This window comes from Epinephelus lanceolatus, chromosome 5 (assembly GCF_041903045.1).
Source record: "Epinephelus lanceolatus isolate andai-2023 chromosome 5, ASM4190304v1, whole genome shotgun sequence".
In the NCBI taxonomy this organism is placed as follows: domain Eukaryota; kingdom Metazoa; phylum Chordata; class Actinopteri; order Perciformes; family Serranidae; genus Epinephelus; species Epinephelus lanceolatus.
Window position 1 is genome coordinate 6,359,722 of NC_135738.1, and position 12,748 is coordinate 6,372,469.

At 41.7% G+C, this 12,748-nt stretch overlaps 1 protein-coding gene across 1 annotated transcript in view; it reads left to right on the forward strand.

Moving 5' to 3' along the window:
* The window catches only part of LOC117261641 (copine-8-like), a 104,674-nt gene that overhangs the window by 54,437 nt on the left and 37,489 nt on the right, over positions 1-12,748 (forward strand). Inside the window, exon 6 of the mRNA XM_033634036.2 lies at positions 9,944-10,020. Coding sequence (XP_033489927.1) covers positions 9,944-10,020 — 77 coding nt within the window. The remainder of the gene's footprint in view (positions 1-9,943; positions 10,021-12,748) is intronic.

A 12,748-nucleotide genomic window follows, 5' to 3' on the forward strand; every position in this document is an offset into this window, starting at 1 on the left:
AACCAATATATTTGTGTCTGAAATCAGAATAACAAAAATACAAAACTTCAACACATAACTTTGTGTAAACGCGTTTAAGCATCCTGTGTTTAATAAAATGGTTAAAAGAGAATGTTATCATCATTATCTCTATAAAAAAGATTATGGCTCCTTCACCTGTGCATTATTATAGTCGGCCATCTCTGGTGTTGGGATGTGAAATGGCGTCCAGAAAAAATAGCTGGCGTCTGGAGAAAAGCGCTGTTCAGGGGTTTTTCAGGGCACTTCACCTTTTTTCTGCAGCTGCTTTGAGCGCATTCAGTTGATCTCTGAACTTTTCAGAAAGGTACCGGTGATGTCACTGCAGCTTCTTTAGCTAGGCTACTGCTAGCTGTCACAGCAAAGACAGAACAGCTCACTTTTCGGGAGCAGATCGGCCGCAGGACTCTGGATGTTACGGTTGAGTGTTGTGCTTCTATCAGCGTTAGCTTTGTGAGCTTGAAGTTAACTGTGTCAGCTCTCTGTCAATATAGTGTTATGTTAGCTGCTTGGTTTCATAGAAACAAAACCCATGCGCAGCACATCATTAAAAAAAGCCCTCATTAAAAAAGCCCCCTGGAATGAAGCTCTTCCCAACACCCAAAAAAATGTGCATACAGACCCTTAAACCTCCAAATAGCTTGTCAGCAGTGGGGTCACTGTGCCACTGTGCTGTGTCAGAGTACTGCATTTATATGCCTTCGTGCCAATGCTAGCTATGGCGGGAGGCATTGTGTTTTGGGTTGTCCATCCATACGTCTATAAGTCTGTCTGTCCCATTCCCGTGCACGTGATATCTCAATATATATTCTCTTCAAATTTGGCACAAACATCTTATTGGGTTCAACGATGCACTGATAAGATATTTGTCTCATTCTTGTGAACATGATAGCTCAAGAAGGCCTGTAGGGAGTGCCTTCAAATTTGGCACAAATGTCCACTTGGACTGAAGAACAAACTGATGAAGAATTTTGTGGTCAAAGGTCAGTGTGACCTCACAAAACGTGTTTTTGTCTATAACTGAAGAATTCATAAACTAATTATGACAAAACTTGACACAGATGTCTAACAGGATAAAATAGTGAAGGTCAAAAGGTCAAAGGTCAGCTTGACTGTGACATCATCATGTTTTAACGTCATATCTCAGGAACAGAAGGGGAGACATTTGGTCAGATACTGAATTGGTGACTCTAATCTTGAAACTGTGCTGATTGTGTAGATCTTCTGTGTGTGAAGCATCCATGTTTTCACTGACATGGATGGAGACTGTCAGAGACGCTGGACTGGTGGGCGGAGTCATACAACCACAGGGTGGGCTGGTGGGCAGAGCCATACAACCATGGGCCAGTGATTCTAGTTCAATTAGTTCTTTTATTGGCTATCAGATGAAAAAATAGTGATTCTGATAATAAAACTTTTCTGGATCAAGTTCTCCCTCTGTGTTTATTTAAAACTTCAAATTTCACTGCCCCTCATCTCCATCCTTCACGTTCAGATCAAACAGAAGCTCCAGCAGCACTGTGCTCCAGTTCTGTCTATAACCTGGTCTCCATCTCCGCCCCCAGCCCTCTTCCTGTTACCCAGCTTCATACTCATTGCCAACTGCAGGCAGTTCCTTTCCTCAGCCCCAACCCCAGCGTGCCCCCGGGGCTTCTTCTGAGAGCGCTGAGCAATGTGAGCACAGCGACTCACTCTCAGCATGAAGGCTGAGGACGCTTGGATGCGTCCTGTCGTCACTGTGGATGTGTGGGATTGGTGATCTGGCACGCAGTGATGGCTCCATTGTCCGGGCACGGTCCATCTCCAGTCGCTTTAAATAACAGAAAAAAAAACTGCACTCAATTACAGTATCTCTGTTGGCAGCTTCAGTGACAGCGTTGGAGGATGCCTCCTTCCTCCATCACAGCAGATGTTTTTCCTGTGCCATATGGTTTGCATACCTTGTGCTGATATGGCTGCAGGCGAAGATGTGCAGAGCCGGAGCGTACAGTAAAATCTAATTAAAGGCTGTGTGTGCTGTTTCCTCGCAGATGAAGCGAATGTTGCTTTTTCATTCTGACAGACGCGTGTCACGGCCCTGTGCACAATCCCTTATTTTACTCATGTTTGTTTTTAGTGATAAAATACACCAATATCCTTCTGACAAACAGTCTTCTCATTTCAGAGTCTTTATTCATTATTTCTACTCGATGATTAGAGAGTGGATCCAGGCAGGGAAATAGCTTCTTTGTTTGCAGGCAGTAATTAATTGTACTGGCTGGGTGTTGCCTCTGAAACATGTCAGGATTTTACTGTAACTTTTATTCCCCTTATTATCAATCAGTCAATCAGACTTTATTTGGGCAGCACTTTTCATACAAACTAAACTGTGTAAGAGTACTCATTGAGAACAGGAAATGAGGCAACACCAGAGGCAGGATAAAACCTGACAATAGAAAGGTAAAGATCAAGCCATAAATAAAAACTCCAAACAGTAGATGCAGGGCTTAAAGTACTCCGGCGTGGTGCTGGATTTCCGGCTTGACGGACATTTCAATTTTTATTTTTTTTTGTGGCAACAACTTGGCATAAGTTAGCATTTAACGAATCATCTGTGAAGCACATGGGTAGTTCCACCAATAGTATAGTGTTATCAAACTCAGCTGGCCAATAAGAGCTGAGTGGGGAGGGTCTAAAAACAGCATGCGCGCGCACACACACACACACACACACACACACACACACACACACACACACACACGGACAGGGTTTCAACACACACTACTAATTGAACTGAACCGTTATTATTTGGTGCTACAGACGCTTCATATCCAGGTCAATTCACACACTTGTGATTAAAGTATATAAGAGGAGAGGAGAGGGCTCCGTCTTATCTCTTCATAAACTAAAGTTATATTAATTTGCACAACGGATGCTTCATATAATAACATAACAATATACTATTTATCGTGTTATGTCATCATGTCATTTCTGTCTCTACATGGTCAAGCATTAACAATTGTCCTCTGCTCTCTGTATCGTGCACGGCAGAGTTCCGGCACACACACAGGTGAGCACGCTAGAGTGCGGCTCGGGCCACATTTTCCTGAACAAACCTGACCCCGAGCCCGGCGCAGTTTATTACCTGACATAGTTATTGTTATGGACAGTGTGTAAATAACCATCAGCACACTGCTGTTATACAGACAAGCACGCTGCTCGCACAGCAGCTCAGCACGGCACTGTTGGAGCGGAGCCAGTGTTGCGTTCAGGCGTTGTCACGTAAATAACAACTTCCAGCACTTAAATAGGTCATAGCACAAAACAGCAGCATGTCAAGTGACTTTTTACTTTTATTATGTTCAATAAAATTATATTTTCCTAAATCTTGAGACACCTCATATGTAAGCTAGACAGACATTTCACCTGCTCATTACTGTGCACACATGTACTGTATGTACTTAGTCCTAAAGAAAAAAACTGAGGTAAGTGTGGGTCAGTGGGTTATATGCACAGCAGCCGTCTTTGACAAAATTATAGACGGACCTCTTCCAAGGACGATTGACAAAGATTGCCACTGTGCAAAACATGTACACCCCCGGACCTTGCGTATGTCTCATTCTCATGATGGCAATATTTCAAGAAGGCCCTTGGGATTTTCCTTAGATTTGGCACAAACATCCACTTGGAACTAATTAGAATTTGGTGGTTACAGGTGAAGGTCACTTTGACCTTGCTTCTGTCTCATTCTCATGAACACAGTGTCTCAAGAACACCTTGAGGGAATTTCTTCAAATTTGGCTCAAACACCCACCGGGACTCAGCAATGAAATAATTAGAGTTTGGTGGTCGACGGTAGGGTTGGGACTCGTTAGGATTTTAACGATTCCGATTCCTTACCAATTCCTTCTTAACGGTCCGATTCCTTACCAATTCCTCTTACCGATTCCTACATTATATTCATTATACTTGCTATACTTAAACAAGTATATAATAAACACAAATGCAATCATACAAATACAAAAACTTTATTCTAACTGTTGCACAGTACAATTAGATGAAAATACACATTTGTGTGTGGTGTGTATTTCAGATTTAGAGCTTGTATCATCTCCCTGAGAATATATAACAACAAAAAGTGATTCTCTGATTTCTACAGTAACACTATTAAAATTAACCACAGCAATGTAATAAAAAATACTTATATGCACTCATGCTTGGGCACTGTTATTTACGTGACAACACCTGAACAGAACACACACACACACATTGGCTGTTTGTTTCTACCTCTCCCCTCGCTGGAAGCAGACCTCCCGCCGCCCGCCTCCGCCTTGATTAAACGCTGAAAATTAAATGAAAGAGGGAGACAGGTGTCTCCTATTTTATCATATTTTGTTATATTTCTACCGCTCCCCTCGCTGGAAGCGTCGGACCTCCCGCCGCCCGCTCCTGCCGCCCGCTCCCGTCTCAAACACGGAGGTCTCCCTCTCCGCTGAGCACCCGGCGCATGCCCGGCCTGTTAAATAGCCTGTAACCATGACAACTGTGAGACACGAACTCAGTGCTTTAGTGATTAGATAATGTCGGGTTCGGACAGAAATATGCGGCCCGTGCTGCACTCTAATGGAAATGCACGTGACATTTTTTTTGTTTGTTTTTTTTACAATCTAGGAACCGTTTGCAGGAACCGTTACCGGATCCGGATCCCAACCCTAGTCAACGGTCAGTTAGACGTTAAGTCCGTCTTGTTCTCGTGAAGGCAATTTCTCAACAAGGCCTTTTGGGATTTTCCGCAAATTTGGCACAAACATCAACTTGAACTCAACAATGAAGTGATTAGAATTTGGTGGTGAAATGTCAAAGGTCAGTGTGACCTTACAAAATATGTTTTTGGCCACAAGTGAAGAATTCAGACACTAATTATGACAAAATTTCACACAAATGTCTTAATAAATTGAAATAATGAAGTGATGACATTTTATATCCAAAGATCAAAGGTCAACTTCCCTGTGACATCATCATGTTCTGCAGAAACACTTATCTGGACATTACTTGACGTCTTAACTCAGTTGGTTGATGCAATTCCAACATAGTTCATATACCAAGAAATAGACTGATGTGCTGCACAGAAAGTTCACAGCTTTTAATTTTAATGTACTTTAACATGCAAAGTGTGACTAACATATACAACTGTCAGTGTCATGAAATAGCATCACAATACAGATACGGAAATATAATGAAATACACTTGACACAATTACACACACCACAATAAACCAGTACATCAAGACATTTTGGTATTTTACAATTGAAGAACCTAAAACTGGGTGAAGCTCTTCTTTTATCCAGCAGTTAATCTTTATGTGCTTTATTAGATGGGCAGAGGAGATGTCAGGAAGGAGGGTCGGACTTGTTGGATTCAGCTGTGATCGTTTTTTACTTACCTGACCTTTATCCTCCCCTGCCCTCTCTGAGCCTGCAGATCTGAGGCGCCTCAGCCTTTGGCCTCAGATATCTGAGGCGTATGAGGCGCTGGACGGCGGCGGCGAGCTGGCAGCATGTTTCTTATGGAAAGGCCAGAGCGTTTTTGTCATCTCTTTTTGTTTGAACCTCGGCTGGGGGAGAAATTTGCTCAGCACCGGCAAAGATCTTTGGAGCAGCTTTCTGCCCGCCGGACTCGACACGGCTCATCTGCCAAGCACTTTTACACACACACGCACACATGTGCGTACATGCACGCTTACTCACACACACACGTGCACACACACACAGTCTGGTCAGGGAGGCCTCAGTAGCCGCGCATGAACAATCCTTCCCTGCCTGTTGTATACAGACTTTTAGACCCCCTCCCCTCGCTCTGCTCTTTGCTCTTCTTGCTGGCCAAAGGCTCCTCCTCCTCCTCTTCCTCAATCTGAGTCCTCTCTCGTGGTCACCCTACAGTGATCAACAAGGACACGGGATCCTCTGCATGCCGGGCTCAGCTGTCAATGTGCAACATGTACACAAGGAAGAGAACAAAATAAAATATATCCGTTAATTCACTTTGTCACAAGACAAACATTAAATTCAGCCAAGGAAATGAAATCAGAAGCTGCTGTTTAAAGCCTTATTTTGTGTTCTGTATGCCTCTACAGTGCTCACAGTGTGTGCATAAATATAATTCTTTTTAATTTCATTTCATTCATTTATTTAATTGAACAGCTTTGTCTCCTCCTTGACGTGTCCCTGCTGGTCTGTGTGATGGATGTCACATCACATAACTATCTCTGTCTCGTTTGTCTTGATTGACAAAGGTACAGTGATGAAAAATAGCAGAAGGCTGCAACTGACAATTATTTTCAATACTGGATTACATTTCCAATTAATCAATATTTTAAATAGTGAAAAATGCCCATTATAATTTGTCAGATGACTGACTGGTGATTGTTTTATCAGACCAACAGACAAAAACACTCAAATATTGAGTTCATTGTGATATATGACAAAGACATAAATCAAATCTTCATATCTGATGACCTGGAACCAAAGAATAGTCACTGAAATAATTAATAACATGTCAGAATAGTTGCTGATTAAGTGTTTAATCGACCAATTGATAAATTGACTAATTATTTCAGCTGTGAAACACCAAACAGACTTTGGAAAATAAAACTGCTGGAATTAAATAAAATATTCTGTGAATAAACCTTTATTGTGTCAGAAAAAGCAGGAAGCACTGAGCTCAGTTTAAAACATGTATTATTATTATTTTCAACAGTTTCATGGTCATTTATTAATTCTTTCATTTATTTTTATGCCTCTGCGCCAGCGATGCTCTCGACCAGAGACATTATGTTTTCAGGTTGTCCCATTACTCCAGCTTCTGTGTATTTCTTTCACCTGAGCATTTTTGTTATTCCATTACTACAAAATAAAATCAGATGGTCTGGAGAATCAGCGGTCTGAACTAAACTAGTGCTGTCAAAGCCACAGTGAACTTTGGATTACCAGTAAGGTTCCCGCTGCGTGTCAGATTAGATGCTACATGCTAGTCGAAAATGAGACTGGCGTCATGATGGAAGCAGAAAATGGCGTCCCACAGCAGAGAGAGTAGTGAAAGTAGAGAGTAATGATTAAAGAAGATAGCGATGTGTGACAGCTAACTGCACGGTGACTGCAGTGTGTCTGCCCTGGACCATCAGAGGTTTTCTTTAAATCCTTTAAGGTGTGAAGAGGACCTCGTTTTTCCTCCAAATGTGATGTGCGCTCCATTTTTAAGGCAGAGAACATGTTAAGAAGAATTTTATAATTTAAAAATTTATAATCTTGTCTTTATTACCAGCATTTACTCACTAGTTTTACTTCCAATACTTGATTACATTTAACATACTTAAAATACTTTTGATACTTAAGAACAGTAACTATCAGATAGTTTAAGTTATATTCTATTAACTGACTTTAACTTTTTCCAGTCATTGTCTGGTCAAATATCTGTTCCTTCACTCAGGTGTGGTTTTCAGGTTCTTCATCCACCACTGGTCTCTGTGCATATCCTCAAATTCTATCTATTTATATCCTAATAAACAAATGTTAGGTCCCGATGTTAGGAACCGAGTCATAACATGCTGTGACTCGCCACTCTTCCCATTCCCAATGAAGGCCTGTTACACAGAGTTTCAGACGACAAAGTAAGCAGTTTATTTGGCTTCAGAATTGAGCAGTGCCCCGAATAACAAACAAAATATACTCACAGACCCTGAACCTCCCTAGAGAATGAGAGAAAAGAACATGGCAGTGCAAAACAAGAAGGGATTCTCACTCTGACTAAAGCTGCTTAAAGGGCCAGTGTGTAATATTTGGCATGGTTTATTGTCAATCTGAATCTGAATCTGAATCTTCTACCCATTAATATGTTTATACAAGTGTATAATCAATATAAAATAAAATTATTTTTGTTTTTGTAGCCTTATAATTATGCTTTTATATATATAGCAAGGGCCTTGCATTAGAGAGGTCGCCATCTTGCGCCGCCATGTATGTACGGCATGTATGTGTATAAATGAACCAACGAAGACAGCAGAAGGAAGGAAGAAGGAGGAAGAAACAGCAGAGAGTGTTATTAGTTCGTCGATAGAGAGTAGTGAGAGCAGTTTTTTTTAGATATAAAGTTTGCGAATGGACCACACTTACCACGCAACAGGAGAGAATGAACCCGAACTGTCATCTGCGAGGAAAAGAAGACGCAACTTCACTCCTTGTGATGCACTCTCTGCCGCGCTTTTCCTCCTGATGATATATCTCCCCAATGATGGTAGCAGTAGCACCGAATCCCATTCTGTGCATTCAGCCTCTCTTCTTGCCCGCTCAGCATCAAACACGTGGAGTTCCTCATCTGTATGCTCCGGCTCAAACAGGTATGGCTCTGGGTCTGTGTCTGCTACAAGAAACTCTTCAAAATCGCGTTCAAAGTCGTCCATTGCAGCTACTATAGTCCGGAGATATTGCTAGGCTAAATTAGCAGCTGAGCTCTGTTTACCGGCCACGCTGTCAGTCAGTGTGCGGGCTGGAGGTTGGTGGAGCAGAGAGGGGAGGGGGTCCCCACTTAGTATGGTAAACGAGTATGTGTGTATGAAGTGTGTCTGTTACGCTAGAAGAGTCAGAGTTTGGGACGGAGTCTTTTACCCCCTGGAGTGTTACCGGAGTTTCTGGAGTGCTCAAATAAACGGGCCTTTTTCCTGAACGCTCCTCTGGTCTCCTGCTCGTGAGGGATTCATTACAATATCGTAACATGGTTTAGATTTCTAAATAAACATTCACCTCGTCGCTAGATAGACCTACTCCTGAAAAACTCGTGCGCAAGGCTTTTTGTCCCTACAAGGCCACCGTCATTTACCCGACGGGAGGGGTGAGCGAGTGAGCCCTGCAATCTAGAATTTGACCACTGATGTCACTGTTGTCAACCCATTTTACACACTGGCCCTTTAAAGTTCTGTTTACAGTGCTCGAACAAAAGAATACAAGAAAACCAATTAATAACTCTAAATAGTAAACTCACCTACTAAACACTGATCAGAAAACCTTCCTAAATATCAAAGGTATCAGCATACACACACACACTAGTTTACAAAGTCAGAAGTTTGACCTGCAGGTACTCAAACAAATTCACATTAACAGTTCAGAGTACCGGCTTCTGTGGGAGTGGCAGAGGTGAAAGAAGGGAAGAGCATCTGTCAGCTGGCGTTTAAAAATCTTCTGTCATGCCTTGGACCAATCTGGTGACAGGAGTCTCTGCTAATTGTCCAATCAGCGAACATCACCTGCCTTGCAACATCCAATCACACTTAACCACATGTAGACACTGTGAGGGGAGGAGAGAGAACATTTGACAGATCACTGCTTCGAAAAGTAGATCTCAGCTGAACACAGAGTAAGACACATTATATTGAACATAATTCACTAAACCCAACTCAGTTTTTATCATCATTAAAGTACATAGTTTTGGTTTAGTCCATATATCATCAGCCCCTTTGTCGGCAAACACAGATTCTCTAAACAAACCAATATGAAGCTTTGTGTTAACAGAAGCGTCATAAAACAGAGTTACAAAACATGTGCATAAACCTTCAGACCAAGAACCAATAATAAGATAGATAAGTGTTTATCCCAGATAAACATTTATCTCGTCAGCCTACTTTCATCCATATCAAGTAACTGATTCAGTGACTGAGATAAACACATCTTACAACAACCTTCATATGATTTACACAAGTTATTAATCAGTGAATCTAACAGGAAACACTCTGAGTCTCCATATTGGGAAAGTTAAGCTCTTTTTGTGTCATGCTACAACCTGACATGCTGAATAAAGAAATGTCAAACACATCCTCCTGACTGTTTCTCTCTGCTCTGCCACCTCTCCATGTTTCTGTATTTCTGTTTCATGTGTTTACTTGTACATGATTTTGCAGGACTTCCTGGGCCAGGCGTTCTGTACGCTGGGCGAGATCGTCGGCTCCCTGGGAAGCCGCCTGGAAAAACCTTTGATGTAAGCAGCACCATGCTCACAACATGCACCAACAAACAAACACACTCTCTGCTTTTTTAATTACACACTTGTAACATGAGCATCTCGTCCATTCACTTTCAGTTATATTACTGTAATCAGAGATCCACTGACGTCAGGTGTTCAGGTTCAGGTTTTTAAATCTGTTCGTTCAGTGGTATTAATTAAAAATCAACATGTTATTTTAGGATCACTTGCCGCTGTTTGAAGGGAAGCGATGCAGGGGCATGAAAATGAGGCAAGATGTTGATGAAAGCCAACACTGTCTCCATCAGCCAAATGAGATGAATCGTTAAACAGCAGCGGGCCTAATGACACACTGTAAACATGCTGAGATGGGAAACAGTGTGTAGTGAAAAGGGACAGTTCACCCAAAGGGAAGATGTCAGCGGCCAGCTTCCGGTTCCTTTCCGAAGAAGTCTAAACTGAACTGAAGGCTCGGCTGAACCCTGAAGAAATAATCACAGACATTTTCATCTGAAATAATGTCTAAGTTTTGCTCTCTATTACAACAACAAAAATCAACCTGTGGCCACGACATGAAACCTTTGACTTCTGCTGCTCTTTGTGTGGTTGGTCTGAACTTAGAAACATCCTCTGGGACACAGGAAGTCTTCCTCTCACTCTTTCCTTGTTTCCAGTCACTCTAATACCAAATATTTAATACTGACAAAAATTAAAACATCAGTTTGTTTGACATAAATAGAAAGGGAACCAAGCAGTCTATGTGGCAAAAGATAGAAAGAAGTTACCCACAGAAATACAACGAAGGTTTTGATGTTACACAAATACAGATTAAACTGAGACTTCTCCTCTGACTCAGAGTTGGACTGAAAAGCAGTTATCAGTAAATCAGTGATTTCTCAGAATGGACTACAGACTGTATAAAATAATCGACATAGCTACTGTAACGTCACCCATCGGTTTGTGGACTCCCATTTTAAAGCCTCGAGTTCAGGTTATCAGCCGTCACCATCTTGGTGTTTTGGAGCCAGAGGTGACTATATTTGGGTGAGAGGGTGGAGCTGACTGTTCATAGAATATAATGGAGGTGGGCGTGTTGACATGCGGCGTATGCCGGCCGTGTGTGTTGTACTTAACTGTAAGCCTCAATAAAATCTAAACGGGTGAGTCATATAAAAATTTAGCCCCTGTACAGTTGTCATGAATGTTGAAATTAGCTACAGAGACCAAAACTGTTTTTTGTACCAGACTGTAAACATGTTTATTTCTGTGTTTAACATGGGGGTCTGTAAGGACTGACTCACTCTTGGAGCCAGCCTCAAGTGGACATTAGAAGAACTGCAGTTTTTGGTACTTTTGTGCTGGCTTCATTTCGTCAGCCCCTGATGTTAACACTCCGTAGCCTATTACCTACTTTAAGCTAAATGCTAAGTTAGCATGCTAACATGCTGATGTTTAATATTTTATATTTATTTAATATATAACAGGTTTAATATTTACCATGTTTACGATCTTAGCCTCATGTGTTAGCATGCTAACCAGTGGTGAAGTGGAGGGTATAACTACCTATCAGCCAAAAAGCCACAGGAATATACAGGAGAGTATACCTACTTCCTCCTTTTTTATACCAGACTGTAAACATGTTTATTTCTACATATTAACATTGGGGTCTGTGGGGACTGACTCACTGTTGGAGCCAGTCTCAAGTGGACATTAGAGGAACTGCAGGTTTTGATGCTTCAGTGTGGGCTGTCCATAGCATTTCCATAAGTATTAAAAGCTATGAAGTCAGGATACCTGCAGATCCTTAACAAGTCTTAAAACATCTAAAATGTAGTTTTTGATATTTGATTGAGGCAGAACAAGTGTGTCTTTTTTTTCCTTCAGTTCATGTACTCATGGACAAGAGGCTCGTGCTCGTGACAAGACAAGATGTAAACATCAATGGCGTCTTCCTCGACTGAGCTGTAATGTTAGTTAGTGCAGTGATGCTAGGTGAGCTAGCAGTAGATGCAGGCCTCCTTCTCGCAGTGATACGGTTGGTGGGTGTTGTTTAGTAGAAAGAAAATAGTTCCTACCTGAAACTGCTCACTTGCCTGGGTCCAGACCTTTAAGTTCTCCCGCTCCATCGAGCTGATTCGTCTGGCTTCTTGATTAGAATAAAAAATGCTCCAATCAGAGTCACAGTCAGGAATGCTGTTGTCAGTGCTGTTGTTAAATGGTGTGCTGCAACCAGTGAGGAGCAAGATCAACAATGGCGACTACTGTATACAAGATAGATGCTTCTATTGAGGCTGTTCTAAATCAACATGTCTCCTCCATATTGCCTGACATCGTAATTTCTATTTACTCTGCTGCACTGTTCTTAACCCCCCCCCCCCCCCCCCCCCCCCCCCCCAGACAATCCTGTCTGATATTCTGTCTGATACAAACACAACATCTGTGGATTGTCTTCAGTAACAGGTCAGGATTTCTGGAAAGAGACGTTGATGTTAAAATGTTCAGATGTATTTTTTAGCACTTTGAGCTCCAAAAGCTGAGTGTAATCTAGTTCCATTATACTGTAGAGAAGGCAGACATCTCTACAGTTGATATCTCCAACACGCAACTCACTCCAAAACTTTCTACACTGATAAACAGCACTACAGGTGAGAGGAAAAATAAGGTTTAAATTTCGTATTGAGCCGTCCCTTTGAGAGAACATCACTCTCTTTGCAAACTTAATTTAAACCAGCAAAGTTATAGC